Source organism: Leptosomus discolor, chromosome 26 (assembly GCF_034619465.1).
Source record: "Leptosomus discolor isolate bLepDis1 chromosome 26, bLepDis1.hap2, whole genome shotgun sequence".
Classification (NCBI taxonomy): Eukaryota; Metazoa; Chordata; class Aves; order Leptosomiformes; family Leptosomidae; genus Leptosomus; species Leptosomus discolor.
The window spans coordinates 2,317,090-2,332,415 of NC_141416.1; the positions used below are offsets into that span (position 1 = coordinate 2,317,090).

General features: G+C 56.0%; 1 protein-coding gene across 1 annotated transcript; it reads right to left on the reverse strand.

Moving 5' to 3' along the window:
- Window positions 1–1,391: 1,391 nt before the first annotated feature.
- MEX3A (mex-3 RNA binding family member A) lies at window positions 1,392–14,628 on the reverse strand. Its single transcript, XM_086478355.1, has 2 exons — window positions 14,160–14,628; window positions 1,392–2,497 (listed from the first exon to the last, which is right to left on the reverse strand). The coding sequence occupies exons 1-2, from the start codon at window positions 14,626–14,628 to the stop codon at window positions 1,392–1,394; spliced, it is 1,575 nt and encodes a 524-aa protein (XP_086334481.1).
- Window positions 14,629–15,326: the final 698 nt, after the last annotated feature.

Genomic DNA, 15,326 nt, shown 5'->3' on the forward strand with positions numbered 1-15,326 from the left:
TTTTTTTTTTTTTTCTTTTTGTTTTTCCCCCACTCGGTTTTGGGTAACAAAAGTTTTGGTCCAGTTTAAAAACGACAACAACAAAATTATATATATAAACTCGGGGTTTGTTTGTGGGTTTTTTTTTTTGCTTTCTGTTGGGATGCATGTTGGTTTCGTGTGGGCTCATTGCCTGTATTGCATGATCGTCTTTCTTAGGTTTTGGTGCGAGATATATATCTATTTAAGAAAAGAAAAGCACGATGTGACGTGTGTGCGTGTGTGTGCGCGTGCGTGTGGCGTGTAGCTGCAGCTGGCATCACTTGGAAAGAAGGATGAAGAGTGAACTACGGAAACGCGGAAGTCGATACGCTCCCCCCATGGATGGGAACTCAGGACTGCTTTTGAAATACCCTGTTAGTGACTCCTGATTCGTCTGATGAACAAATCCCTGCTTGGATAAGGAAAAAAAAAAAAAAAAAAGAACAAAGTTCCAGACTCCACGGTGGCTCAGAATAATAAAATAAATGCTAATCGCCCAGTGTGATTCCAACAGGTTCTTCCAAACCTTCTTCAGTTTCACCGGCGTCATTGTTATTTCTTCATCTTCTTTTTCTGAATTTTTTTTTTTTGTGGTTTTTTGTTTGGTTTTTTTTTTTAGAAAAAAAGGAAAACAATAAAAGTTCTTTAGCTGCTGTGGTTTTTTTTTTTTTTTGTTTAAATCTTTGAGGTAATACAGTTGTGCCCTCGTTCTAACAGGTTCCCAGAGGTTGATGGTTTCTTTCTTGTTCTTCTCAATCCCCGTCATCCGTTTTCCTTTCTTTCTATTTGTTTCTTTCTGAGCTCCCAGTTGGGCTGACGTCCCTGGGGGGGAGGAGAGTAGGGGCTTCAGACCAAGGCGAAGATTGACCGTGGCTGGAGAAGAAAGGCTGGCAGGGCCCTCCCCGCGTCCCTGCTCCCTTCCCCGTCCGATCGAGATGGCCTGGCTTGGTCAACGCAGAGAAGTCCCATTCTCACCACCAAAAAAAACTGAACTAAACCGCTTTGCTTGCGAGATCCGAGTGTGCGTTCAGAGTACTTTGTTTTAAAAAAGACATTGCAGGCTGGAGCATCGTTCGCCCTTCAAAATTTCTGGCTTTGCTATTCATTTTAATTTTATTATTCACTTATTTTTTTTTTTTAAAAAATAACATACATTGCTTGTAAAATAATTTCTTTTTTTTTTTCTTCTTCTTCTTCTTTAAATTAATTTATTCTTTCATTCATTTGTTTGTTCTTCAGATGTCATTATTATTATTATTATTATCATTATTATTATTATTATTATCATCATCATCATTTTTCTTTCCTGGACCCCCCCACGCTCCCTTCCTACCCCCACCCCCCCCACCCCAACGCCCTGCTCTGTCTCTTTAGGAAAATATTCTAATGGCCTGAGTGGCTGCAGCGTGGCAAACGGGGCACTCTGGATCAGTCCTCTCACAGATCCTCACGGCGCACTCCATGCAGAAGAGGTTGTGGCCGCACGGCACCAGAGCTGCCGTCACTTCGCTTTCGAAACACACCATGCACTCGCGGCTGCTGGAGACAGACGTCCGGGCAGCGGCTGTCGTCCCCAGCTTGGAAAACCCTTGGAGCGGTTCCCCCTGCGACCGCCTGGGGAGACCGGAGAGATTGGGCTCTTGGATGGAGGAGGACGGAGAGCGATGGGAATTTGGGTGGATGGCGCCAGTACTGCTGGACCGCTGCTGCTTCGAGAAGAGCACCGAGACGGGGTTGGTGTTCTCCTGCCCGGCCCACATCGGGGCACCCGACTCCGGCACCCCGTAATACAGATCTTGCTTGTTCACACCATAGTTGGGGAAGAGGTAACCGTAATTGAAGTCGTTTTGGTCATTCAGCCGGGGGGTCTCGTAGACGGGGTCGACGGAGCAGTCGCCGATGCACCCCAGGCTGTTCTGCCGGAAGGTGGAGAGGGGCTTGCAGCCCGGCGCCGGTGTATGGACCCGCCAGGCCTCCGAGTAGCGGTTCTCCATGCCAGAGTCGGGGCTGCTGGAGAGGAAGTCGTTCTCGTTGTTGTACTCCAGGATCTTGCCCGTCCTCACCGCGATGTGGGTCTCGATCTCCTCCCGGGCGCGCTCCACGTTGCCTGGCGCGCCGGTGATTTCGAAGACGGGGTCCCGGTCCCGGCTGGGCGTGATGATGTAGGTGTTGGTCTGCTGCTGGATCCGCTTGATGGTGGCTCCCTTGGGGCCCACCACCAAGCCCACCACGCGGTAGGGCACGCGGACCCGGATGGTGACTTGCCCCGGCAAGGTGGGAGCGCTGCCAAAAGTGGTGCCAGCCTTGTTGCGGGAGGCCCTGATCATGGAGAAGTGCTCGGCAGCGGAGATGATCTCCCTCCGGGCCATGGCCACGTCCTCCCGCCGTCCCGTCACCATGAAGACCGGCTCCTCGCCCCGCACCGGAGTCTTGATGTAGGTGTTGGTCTTTGCCCGCAGGGCTTTGATCTTGCAGCCTTGGGGAAGAGAGAGAAAACAAAGCAGGGAGGTTAGAGAGGCTGTCCCGCCACCCTCCTCTCTCCTCAGGAAACCAGGCTGAGCTGCCATGTTTTCAGCAGGATGAGCCGCCATGTTTTCAGCAGGCCCTGCACCACACAGCACCCTCTGCCCAGGGACCTAAAATGAGGGAAAGACCCTTTCTCCCCTAACCCTGACAGGAGAAATGCCAGAAGAAGGTTTTCCCCTCACCATCCCCAGAGAAGTCCTCCCTCAGGAGCTCCCTGCTCCCCCACCCTCGGGCGGGTGTCGCCATTTTGTGTGCTGCCCCCCCACCACACAACCCCCCTCGGCCGCCTCCTCTCAGCGATCACCCCTCAGAGACCTCCCTTTCACACACCCCCCAGCACCACGGAGCCGGGGACGGGGTGTGGGGGGGATTCAAGCCCTCCCCATGGGCCAGCGGGTCTCTGTGAGGACGCCCATCTCCGCTGAAGCCCAGGGCCCGCCATGTTGACCTTCAGAGAAGATCACCGCCCTGGCTCCCCTCTCGTCAGAGTGGGTCTCAGGGCCGGAGGGATTTGGCTGACACGTGGCGTCGCCAGAGAGGCCGGAGATGACAGGAGAAAGCAGGGGGACGCTGAGCCCACGGCCAGGAATGGCCGACGTGGAGCCCCTTTGCCACCCCGCGCCAGCTCACGGGGAGCACAGGGGGAGAGACGTCTGCCATAACTCAAGAGAGCCGAGCCCTCCATGGCGACTTCTGTCCTACCGTGGAGCTTTCGGCATGAAGCCGATGTGACCGGGTCATTTTGGGGGGACCAAGTTTGGCAGGGGGCGGGTAGCAGAGATGCAGCAATTTGGGCTCCCCACCTCAGATACAGTTGGACCCCAAACGTCGGCACTGCTAGAAGGCCAAGGGGTAGCAGGATGCCAGCATTTGCTTTGGGGTCAAACCAACAAAAAACGGGGCAGGGCTGCCTTCCCGTGTCCATGCAGACCCCTGCTCCTGGTGCCCACCAGGAGCGGCAGCGAAGGCACGGCGGTGGCTGCCCGGGGAGGGGAGGCCACCCAGCCAAGGGCTGCATGTCCCCCTTGGCTCTCCGTCTGACATATAAAGCGGTGATGGCTGCAGGCTTCCCCACCACGGCGGTCCGGGCGCTCGGACCCTCTCCTCAGGTCATTTGCCGTGCCAGTGCTTTTGTGTATGAGCAACCACCTCCCTGGAGCCCACCAAGCCTATTCCCCCTGCTCCTTACAGCTCAGAAAGCAGCTTTCTGCTTTTCCAAAAAAGGCAAGAGAATTTTCAGTGTGTTTTGGCTTCCAAATCGTTTTTTAGAAGGGTTTAGAGCCAGCTGTGTGACTCCAGGTTCCTAGATGACACTAGGATGCCATCAAGCAACTAAACATTTTTACAGACGTGGCACAGTTTTCTAAACTACTTCTGGGAACCCTCCCTGCTGCTGTCCCTCTGACCCCCCTCCCCAAAAGCCTTACTCGGTGCCTGGAGGCATTTTCAAAGCCTGGCACCGAGCTCCCATGCTGACCGGGGCTTCCTCTGCGGGGAGGTTTGCTCCAAGCTTGGGTCTCTAAGAAAAACTAAGAAATGTGATTCTCCAGGACACCGCATTTCTACTAGTGCAGATGGGGTAAGGCGAGCATTTTGCCACGGTTTCCCAAGGATTCAGGTGTCTGACCCAGGGCTCATGGATCAAGAGCATCAGGATATAGCACTGAAATCTCTGTGAGATCCCCCCACCTCCTCCCCACCCCATTTTCTCTCCCCAAAAGGAGCCCATCTTTTGTCCTTTCCTCCGACCATCTGACGCCAGCAAGTTTTCCTCAACGTACTACACCGACATCATTTTTTAGCACAAGATGCAAACGATGCTTCTGCAGTAAAGAAATTCAGATTCCTCAGCTCGCGGGCTGGAATATTATTATTTATACACATCCTGATAAATAACAGCATCTCTCCCAGCTGGGAGTTCAGGGCTGCCGCTCACTTAGTGCTGCCACTTCTCTGCAGCTCGTCTCATGAGAGACAGACTTGTGACGTCCGGGTATTTACAGGAACGTAACGATCCCACCACCACGTTATCATTAGCAAGAATCGAACCCCGCACCTTTAGTGATAAAAACCCTGAGCCTCGTGCCACTACAGCTGACAAGAATAATTCCCCGCGCTCGCAGCGGCGGCAGGCACCGCACACCAACAGTTACAGCTGCACAAAGCACGCTCAGCCTGACAGGTCACACTCGCATCTTGCAACATCGCATGGGCACCGGGGCGCAGCCTCGTCAAACTGCAGGAGGCTGCGCGAACACGAAACCTCCCGGCACAGCTTCGAAACCCCGCCGCCTGTCAGAGGGTCTTGGCATGGGTGTAGGACACGTGCCGGTAAATCCCGACTTCGCTGTCGCCTCCCAATGTGACTTTCAACTCCTCGGAGCTACTTCAGCTCTCTGAGCCTCAGTCCCCCATTTGTGGAACGGGGAGAACAGCCGTCTCTTGCTCGGCGTTACTGCAAAACTTCCTACAAGACTTAGCGTTGCGATGCTGCTGCATTAAACCCATCTCTAAGCCACTAATTTCGCGTTCCTTGGGGAATGGAAATGCTCGATCTGACCCAGGGAAGGAGCTGGGCAAATCCCCCCAAATCCAAACCAAATCCACCCCCTGCCAAGCCCAACGTAGCTCAGGTGCCGCTCCCCGCCGAGTTCGCACCCCGAAGTATATTTGCAATGCTTTGTTTAGGAAAGTTTCTAAACAGTTGATGTGGACCGATGGTTGCCTACAGCGCTGCATTATCAGTACTCAGGAAACCCAAAGAAGAGGACTTCACGGTGCTAGGCGTGACACAAGTGAAGAATAAAACCACGCAGACAAAATCACAGCATAAAGGTTCTTCCCGAGGAGGCCGTGACAAAACTGTAGGGGGTCACCTCTGCCCTCCCGCAGCCCCAGGGCAGGGTCAGCTCTCCCTGCCCCAGCCCTGGCAGCCGTTCCCCTGCCCCACTCCTATGCCGCTCGCTCCAAAGATGGAGATTCCATCTTAGGAAGATTAACCGAGATGCCACCATTTCCCCAGGGATATCACCGGAGCGTCGCATGGAAAGAAAGGGGGTGTTTAGCGGCAAGCATCTGCGCTGACAACGACTCCCGTGCATCACCCCAGACAGAAGTAGCGTTTGCTGAATTCCTCCGTGACCCACGTCCTGCCTCCCAGGAGCGCAAGGCTCGCTCTCGTTTGCGAAAGGACCTCAGGTGGGCGTTCGTCAGGGCTGGGCTTGGGTTCGGCGTTTTTCTAAGCCACGGGACAATGCCTGCGTGCGGGAGGGAGAGGGATCTGAGCCCAGCATGACAGGGAACAATCAAGGAGGCGACACGGAGGGTCAGGCAAGCAAAGCAGTGACAAAGGACGGGGACTCCATGCTGGGGACAGATGGAAGGAAACGGTGGCAAGGAATACACATGAATGAGGGCAAACGTAAGCGAGTTACGCGAGCTGGAGAGGGAGGGAGGGAGTTAGGGATGGAGGAAAGGTGATGGAAATTGAGGGAGAGGCACGCTGTGATCCCTCCGAGGAGAATTAGGGGTGTGGAGGCAAAGGAGAGACACCCCAAAATGGCAAAAGGGAGACGGGCAAGGAGAGAGCGTGGCGAGAGGGGGAGGGAGGATCTAGAAACGGACAAAAGGACGCATGGTGCAGTCGATGGTGTGAGAAGCAGGGGGAGGAGGAGGGAGGGTCTCCGTGCAGGCCTGCAGACAGGAAAGCCAGCTTTGCGGAGACAGACAGATGGGGGATCCTGTGCTTAAAAACTGGAGAAAATAACCCCACAGGAAATTAGACCAACTCCATCAAGACCAGCAGCCCAGCAGGTTCAGTGGCCCAGATCTCTAGCAGCTCTAAACCGGCGCAGACAACAGGCCACGCCATCAGCCGTATAAACCCAGATAACTCCACCAACTTCCAAGAGAGCTACCCTGATTTACATCAGCTAAAATCAGGCTGGGCTTAAATCTGATTTACCCACTTAGTGCCAAGGCTCCCAGCCCACCTCAACCCCAACCCTGACCTTGCTTCGCGCAACTAAACAGGGGCTGAGCCTTCTTTGCCATCGCTCCGTTTCTGACCGAGCACAGCCAGAGCAGGATGTGGCCCTTTATATCCTGGCCGGATAAACTGCACGGTCCTACGTGCTTTTTTCAAATGAAATTTGTCCTGGCTGTTGGTTTTGGTTTTTTTTTTTTTTGTTTTTTGTTTTTTGTTTTTTTTTAATGAAAGGGTTTCTTGGTGCGTAACTGAAATTTGAAAACAACATGCAACAAACCGCTTTACTTGGTGGATTATTAAAAGGGGAGAGAACTGCGTAGCAGGTGGTGTTAAAAATGTAAAACTAAGAGGAGAAAAGGACCTGTAGAAACTATAATAATATATAACTTTGCTGTAGTGTTCTACTCTTTAAGGCAGCGTGCAGACATCAGCTAATTGATCCCTGGCAGACTCCTGCCAGTTAGATTTTTATATCAGAGAGAGAATTAAGCCCTTTCTTGGGTTTCCACTACCTTGCTTCTATCACGCTGGTTTTTTTGCCAATAACACAGATCCCAAAGCATTTTGCAAAGGAAGCTTGTATGATTATTTCCTCCCCCCACCCCTTTTTCTTTTTAACTTCAGTTAACTGATTGCCAATTGACTCAAAGTAAATGTGTCTGCAAATTACCCTAGTAAGCCACAAATGTTAACATACAGGAACAAACCCTCGAGGACTGTCGAGCCTCCAGCACCCAGACCAGTTATCTAACTGGAATTAATCCGCAGAGCAGCTAGCTCTGGCTAAAAACAAATAAATAAATCGAGTCTAGACACTGTCAAACTGGGGAGGGTGGAGGGGGGGGAATCAGGGGGAGATTTGGATGCACAGCCACATTCTCCTCTCTGCTTACCCCTGCATCGGGGGTCACCAAATCCAACAAAACTATCAGAGAAGACTTCGAGGAGTTTGGTCCCCCAGTGCTCACAAGGGCAACAAGGGTGTAGGACGCCTCTGCTCTGACCGCCGTTGCCTTCGCACGAACCCATCCCCAACCTTTTCTCGCTCGGAGCGGCGTAAACCCAACGTGCTTCCACGGGACCTCACCGAGGCTCCCGCGCGCTGCCCTGGCAGCAGGAAAAGGCCGGAGCGGTGCCCGGGATGGACGTGCCCGGGATGTGCCCACTGCGCCACGTGCAGCGTCAACACCAGCAGAAGGTGCAGCCATGCCCACGGAGCAGTTCCAGCGTAAATTCAGAGTCAAACCCGCTGACAACCTTCTCCTTACCGCTGCCAGAAGGCCAGATCCTGCACAGGTACATGCTGCTACCGACACAGTCTGGATGGTCTCATCTGGCACAAACTGGTGCACCTTCAGCACGTGCCAGTTTATGCCCAGAAGCGTGGGCTTCCCCTGAAAGCATCAGAGGTGCTGGACCAGCTTACAGCAAACAGCTAAGGACCCAGCCCCGAGGGGGGGGTTTTGTTTAGTTGGGGTTTTGTGCTGTTTATTTTAAAAAAAAAAAACCACACCACACAGATCACTTCGGGTCCGTATATTTCTTGTTTTCATCAGATACAAAATTATCTCCACAGACAAAAGATTTTTAGCCCTCTTCTCATTTAGACTAAGCCACCTTTACACTGCACGGGTATAAATTACACCTGTAAATACCCCGCTTAGGTGATTTTGACATTGTCTCTGTGGTATAAGAGAGCCTAAGGGCAAATTAGGACTTGGTCTTTTTTTCTGTTATAGTCATAAAATTAAAGAGGACCATAAAATAAACAACCCTCAAATATCCCTGGTAAGGTGGGGCATTCTTTTCCCATTTAAGATGAAAGCCATGTTAAAAGACAAGCACACAAAGAACATCACAAATAAACCCTCCTGAATATCTGTGGGGTAAGATTTTGCTGCATTGAAAATCTGATGAAAGTGGTGTCAAAAAAACACAAATGCACACAAAAGGACCACAAACAAGCAACTAAATCTCTTTGCATTGAGGTTTTATTGTACTGATGATGCAAGTTGTGTTTACAAGAAGGGGGGGGGGGGGGGGGGGAGGGAACCAACACACCACCATGCCACGAAAATAAGCAACCGCCTCGTTTCAGCGCAGCAATTTGAAGCTTTTTCACGTAGCGATGAAAGTTGTTTATTAAAAAAAAAGGGGGAAAAAAAAAAAAACCAAAAACCAAAAACCACAACAAAGAAAGAAAAAGCAACGCGACCCGAAAGCAACAACCCAGATGCCACAGACAATCGCCGCCTTGTTGTGCGGCGGAGGAAAGTTGGGAAGAGGAGCTGGAAGCCCCCAGCCCCCGAGCAGCCGCTCTCCACCAGCAATGCATCACATCGGGGTGGGTGTGACCGCGGCCCCCTGCATGGCACAATCCTGCTGCGGCCCCGCGGCACACGCTCGGAGCCGGACGGCGCACGGGGGGGGGGGGAAAGCGGGACAAGGCGAGGCGGCGGCGCGGGGCGGGGGGGGACGGGACACGACACGCCGACGCAGGAGGATGGGGCTGCCAGACAAAGGCAGGAACGGGGGGTGGGGGCCCCCACCCAACGCCAGCACGCTTTCCCACTGCCCTAGATTCCGGCCGGCTGCGCTGCGGCGCGGTTCACTCGGTCAGCGCGGCATCCAGCAGCCGGATCCGATGCGCGGAGCGTGCGTGTCTCCCTAGAAAATTCCCTTTGTCTCTCTCCCAGACCCATTTTCTCCTCCCACCTCTAGTTCAAACCGCACAAAGTCAATCCCGTGCTGCACTTTTCCCTGGTGTAAATCCAGATGAATTCTCATTAACACTTTCCAACAATCTGACACCGACTGCAATTTCTCTCTCCCTTTAAAGGCCCATCTCGAGCTGCTGGAGTGGCGTAAGGAGGTTGGGTTTCAGGCCCCACCAGACCGGGTGGCTTGAGCTCCAAGATTTACGCGAAGCAAGCAGACAACAGGATCTGACCCCCTCGCTGCTTCTCGGATGCTGTACATCCACCTCCACATGGTGGGTGGGGGAGCTGCAATCATCAGACTTCCTCAATGAAAAAGGCTTCCTTGGACTATTTTTAAATGCTGAAAGCGTTAGAGCATGTTTGGAGCTACACAAAGAGCCCAATCACCTGGGGTTAGTGGGGCCTCTTGTTATTTGACTTCGCCTTGCCAAGAAAGAGCAATTTATGTTAAGCTCCCCTCTCACATAATCTCATTCCGGTTGACAACAGGCTAGTTAGAGCAGGCTGGGAGATGCTTCATCAAAGGGTGTCTCTGGGTACAGGTGACAATGGATGCTACTGTTGATGACAAGAGCAAAAAGACTCTTATAGGGTAGGTACCTGCTGCGAGCGGGCGGCTTGCACTGCTGGGCTCCCCGCAGCGGGAAGCCAAACTGACCCACCACCTTCTCCCCACGCCTGCACACACCAGGCACACAAAGAACCACGGCCATGCCTCCCTAACCACGAGACCCAGCCTTAAACGTGGCCCGCTGAGAGCCCAGCAGCCTCTTCCCCGGCTCCACCGACAGCATCCCAGTTTGTCAGTGGAAGCAGGTTTAACACGGGCAGAAAAGTCCGATACGCATCTTCATGGGGCTGATCCACACCTGCCTCGGGTGACTTCTAGGGAAGAAGCGGGACATCTGGGTGGCTGAGAATTCCCGCCCCTTTCCAAGTTCACAGTCTGAACGGCCACAGCACGACACCTTTAGACACTCTCCACTCAGCATCCGTCCCATCTCAACCCACACCCTTGGGCTGCAAGAACCTTCTCCTTTGCAACTCCCTCGCTGCCCCACCATCTCCTCTAACATCACCTGCAAACCACTGCAGTGCTTTGTCTTTACACCCTGGCAAATTGATCTGCGTAGCTCTGAGAACACACGCAGTCCCGGAAAGGGTGTTGCAGGGAAGATGCCCACAACAAGACTTGGCAGGCGAAATACAAGGAGCCACCACGCACCCCAACGCAGGCCCAGACCGGCTCCAGAACCAGGGAGCACCGTGCATGCTACGGCCCATGCCAGGAGGTCCAGCCACCCAAGTGCAGCACGGTTGGAGTTCACACTCACGCCCCGCGCCAAGGGAAAGGGGGGACGATTTGCAGGAGACATCCCTGCTCCTCACCCTCACAGCAACAGGAGGGCACGCCTGGAGGTCATGGCTCCACTTCCAGCCTGGGAAGGGAAGTCATTGCCAACCATGGCCAGAGGCAGAGTGGAAGAGGTCATAAACGTCAGTCAAAGGGATTGTTAGGACTTTATCCCCTCATCCTTCCTTCTCCCACTTCCTCTCCTTCGATTTGCAGAGCAGTCCTTGGCACGTTCCACCAGCCGCCCAGCTCTCCACCGCGGACCCTGGGGCATCACGGTGGAGGAGCAGCTCTTAGCGCCCGTCCGGCCAATTCCCTCAAAGTCCCCTTTCCAAGCCTCCTCCCAGCGAGTCCCCCAGTTCCACAACCTCCTCCCAGCGAGTCCCCCAGCCCGCCCGGCTAGCGGTCGCGCCGCTGAAGAAGCGCCGCTCGAATTCAGCGCACAAACCGGCACCACCGCAAACTCGAGCGAGGTTTCCAGCACGCGATTGGCTCCGCGAGGGCACGTTAACAGTTCCTGGGGAAAGCAGGGAGCTGCCAAGCACAGGTTTAGCCCCTGCAGCATCTCTCCTTCGAAGCGGAGCCACCCCCTCCGCCACAATTAAACCTCTTCGCAAATCACGCTTACAAACGTTCCAATAAAAATATACAGGGCTTGAGCCTTATTTATACTCAAGTGCCTTTACACTCTTCCGGCACAGTAAAGGGCAGCCTTACGGCAGGTGGAAATCCCACTGCCAGATGCACGTAAAAGGGCCCCCGTGCCCAGACCCAGGCCTCTTACATACACACGGATCAGTACGGTACGCTTTGAAAGACAGCAGATATTATTTCAAACTAATATGAAGGAACAGTGTGGTTCATCAGATCAGAAAACATTAAGTTAAAGAAAAAGCTCGACCCTGTTACCAATGAAAGCCCTGACATAATTTTATTTTCACTATTACTCCCCCCCCCCACCCTTTTCCAAGATGTTCATCACCCTATTCACAAATACCCACAAAACACTCATTTCCGTAGAAAACCAGCAGCCCCATCAGCAGCATTACCAAGGGGGTGACAATCCGCAGTTCCCGGGTTCCCCCTGGGATTCCTGGTCAGGCGTCCACGAGGGTGCAGGATTCAGCCCCCCAGAGTGCCCTACACCCAGCTCCATCTGAGAGCAGACCCTTGCAATCCAGCCTTCCACACAAAAACAAGACCCAGGAGACATTCCTATAGGCCTTTAAAAATAAGTGTGGGCCACGGTCTCTGCTGGAGTGAAGAGCTGGGGCTGCGGGGACTCTGCTGAAGCAATCTTGGTTTCTACCAGCACAGGATCTGGCCCACCCGCCTCTACAAAGGGGCACAGCTCACACTGCCTGACCCACTAACCGATGGAGCGCTGCCGAGTCTGCCTCGCCGGGGCTCTGGCCCACTGACATTTCCCAGTTTCCCAGATGTGGGAAAGCCCTCACACACACACACACACACACACACAAAAATGGTGGAAAAAATCCAGGTCTCCACGTTCCTCTCCATCACTCCAGCCATAATGGGCACACCGCTGCGTACTGAACACATCGAAACACACCCCCTTCTCGGGAGTTTGGGGCAGAAGCGAGATCCAGGAAGAAAATTGCCCGAGCACCTCCCGCATCGTCTAATATTTCCCCTCGATTCTGCCTGCTGAATTTCTCTCTTTTCTAACTTTATTAAACAAAGGGGGCCTGATTCTCCACGGCCTTGCACCCGCCAGCGCAGAGTTGGGGCAAAGCCCCGCCGTTTCTGGCCGTGCTCGGCTCGTGGCGGTGTAAAAGCATCACGGGGAGGATCAGGCCCAGGCGGGATCCACTCGGTCATACCTTCGCTCCCCCCCCATCTCCAGGCCCTGGTTCCCCAACTCCCCAGTGCGAGGGGCCACAATCCCAGTGTGGAGGGAGCCAGAGGAAGAGCCGTGCCCTTCGCTGCAGACGCCCTGAGCTTTTGGGGAGGACAGCACCCCCCTGCACTCCTGCCCGCTCTCCATCCCAGCACGGGGACCGGCCTCTGGCTTCGCTGGTGGCAGAGAGCTGTGCCACCAGAGGCCCCATTGTTCCCACAACACGCTCCAGCATAACGATGCACATCGAGCCATTCGTAGCCCTCTCTCCCCTTGCCCACCTCAGCCTCTGCGCAGCCCCTGCTGGGAGCACTGGTCCCGAGGAGCCACCACCACCACCACCACCCCCCCCCCATCAAACTGCAACCCCCCCCTCCTGCTCGGGTGATTTCAATTCCCAACCCAAGAGGAAGCATCTGGATTTGGAGCCGCAGTCTCTGCCCGTCACACTTCCAGAGCGTCAAGTTACTTGCTTAGAGAAAGAAGAAAAAAAAAAAAAAAATTCCCACTTAGCCACACTATTATTATTTTTTTTTTTCGCTCTGTAAGCGACACAAAACTTCTCTCGCCAGCCCCGCGTTTCAACCCTGCGACGGCTCCCGCAATGCCAGCGGGCGGCTCGGCGGAGCTGCCCTCCCCGCAGCGCCCCTCGCCCCCACCCGCACACCCGGGAGCCCGGAGCGGTGGGGGGTGGGCGAGGGGTGACTTAAGAGTGGGTGTGGTGTGTGTATATATATCTATCTATATATATAAATAATTTTTTTTTTTTTTTTTAAAGCCCTCCTCCATTCCACCTCGCTCCGAACGGAGCCGTAAGGAGAACAAAAGCATCCCTGTCGCGGAGCGTGGCCAGCGGCGGGGCCGGGCGGGGGGCCCAGGCGGGACGGCCGGGTGCCCGCTCCGGGGTCCCCGCCAGTCACATGGCTGCAGAAGGGAGTTCAACTTCCATTAATCGGTTGTTTGGACCCGGGCTAGGCCCGCCAGCTCGCCCGCCCGGCCCCGCCGAGCCCCGGCACAACCACACCCCCTCGCTCCGCCGAACCCAACAAAGGGGATTTTTCTCCGGGCTCAGCCAGCAGCCAGCCCGGCTCTCTTCTTTCCTCCCCCCTCCGCTTTATTTTCTTTATTTTCTTTTTTTTTTTTTCTTTTCTTTTTTTTTTTTTTTTTTTTTTCTTTAAAAAGGAGGAGGGCGGAGAGCGCGGTTCTCTTTCGCAGAACCGGAGAAGCGACGGGCTCGGGAGCTCCGGTGCAGCCAAACCGGACAAGCCCACGCAGCCATTCCTATCAATCCCCCCCCCCCCCCCAAAATAAAAAAGCCCCCCCCCCCACCCTGCCAGAAAAGCACCGAGCCCTCCGCAGCCCCGGGAGTCCCGCTCCGCTCCGGGGTGATGGGGGGGGGGCGGAAAGAGCGGGCCGCCCCCTCCGCTTTGTCCCCGGCGGGGCTGAGCCGACCGGGGCGCGGGTGCCCGCCCGGCCCCCGGCCCCCGAACAATGGGAGGGAGGGAGGGAGCGGCGAGGGGCGAGCGGCGGGGGGAAGTTGGCGGGGCGGTCCTCAGCCCTCCCGGGGATGCCGAGGGGCGGCGGGGGGGAAGTTTCCCCCGAGGAAGTGGGGGGGGGGGGGGGGCCCGGCTGGGCGAAGGGGACCCGGCCACCGGCGACCCGGCGAGGACCCGCTCCCCGGTTGCTCACCTTGCCGGCCCACGATCTCGGCCACGTGCTCGGAGCTGGGCACCGGGACGCACTCGGTGGTGTTGGAGCTGCTCTTGAGCCTCAGCTCGGCCTCCTTGTACAAAGCGCACAACTTGGGTTCCGCCGCCCCGGCGCTGGGCGCCGACGAGCCCTTCGGGGCCGGTGGAGGAGGAGGAGGCGGCGGCGGCGGCTGCTGCTGCGGCGGCGGCGGCGGCGGCGGGGGCTGCTGCGGCGGCGGCGGCGGCGGGTTATTGTTGTTGTTGTTGCTGTCCTCCACCAGCACCACGGCGGAGGAGGAGGAGGAGGAGGAAGGCTCGCCTAGCCCCAGCAGGCAGAGCTGGTCCAGGGCGAGCTGCAGCGCCCGGTCATCCTCCAGCAGCGCTCTGTCTTTGCCGCTCCCACCGAAACAGCCTAAATCGCCGAAACCCCCGTTCCTTTCCATTATCCCTGGTACTACCAGGCTAGGCATGGCTAACAAAGACTTGAGAGGGGGTTGGGTGGTGGTGGTTGGTTGGGGAGGGGGGGGGGGGGGGGTGTGAGAGCGAGAGGAGGGGAGTGGGGGGGGGGGGGGGACACAAAGAGCTCGGGAGGGAGAAGGGAAAAAAAAAAAGGCAGAGGGAGAGAAACAGACAGAGAAAAGGACCCTCCGCCCACCTCCCCTCTGCCTGGCCAAGCCCCTTTCTCTCTGTAACCCGAGCTCCCTCGCCCAGGCACTTCCAGCCCGCCGGGGTCCCCCCGCCGCCGCCTCCGCCCCCGGCTCCCAGCCGCCGGCGGGGTGTGCGGAGGGCCGGCGGGGCGCGGGGCGGCGCGGAGCCCCGCGGGGGGAAAACTCTTTTGTTTGAAGGCGGCTGGGCGCAGCGGGAGGCTGCCCCGGCCCGCGGCCTGCTGGGGGATGTAGTCCCCGGCCGCCGCGCACACCCCCGCCGGCAGCGGCCCCGCGGGGGGGACGGCGCGGGGAGGGGGCTGCGGGGGGAGCCGCTGGCCGGGGGGGGAGGGGGCTGCGGGGGGACCCCGTGTGACACGGGGGGAGGGGGCTGTGGGGGGACCTGCTGTGCCGTGGGTGCAGGGGGCTGCAAGGGGACCTGCTGTGACATAGGTGGAGGGGGCTGCATGAGGACCCACCGTGCAATGGGTGCAGGAGGCTGCAGGGGGACACAGTGTGACACG

Excerpts from the sequence above, each read along its gene's own strand:
- MEX3A (XM_086478355.1), bottom strand. The coding sequence starts at position 14,628 with ATGCCTAGCCTGGTAGTACCAGGGATAATGGAAAGGAACGGGGGTTTC. Across the intron at positions 2,498-14,159 it reads CGAGATCGTGGGCCGGCAAG|GCTGCAAGATCAAAGCCCTG; the intron begins GTGAGCAACCGG and ends CTCTTCCCCAAG.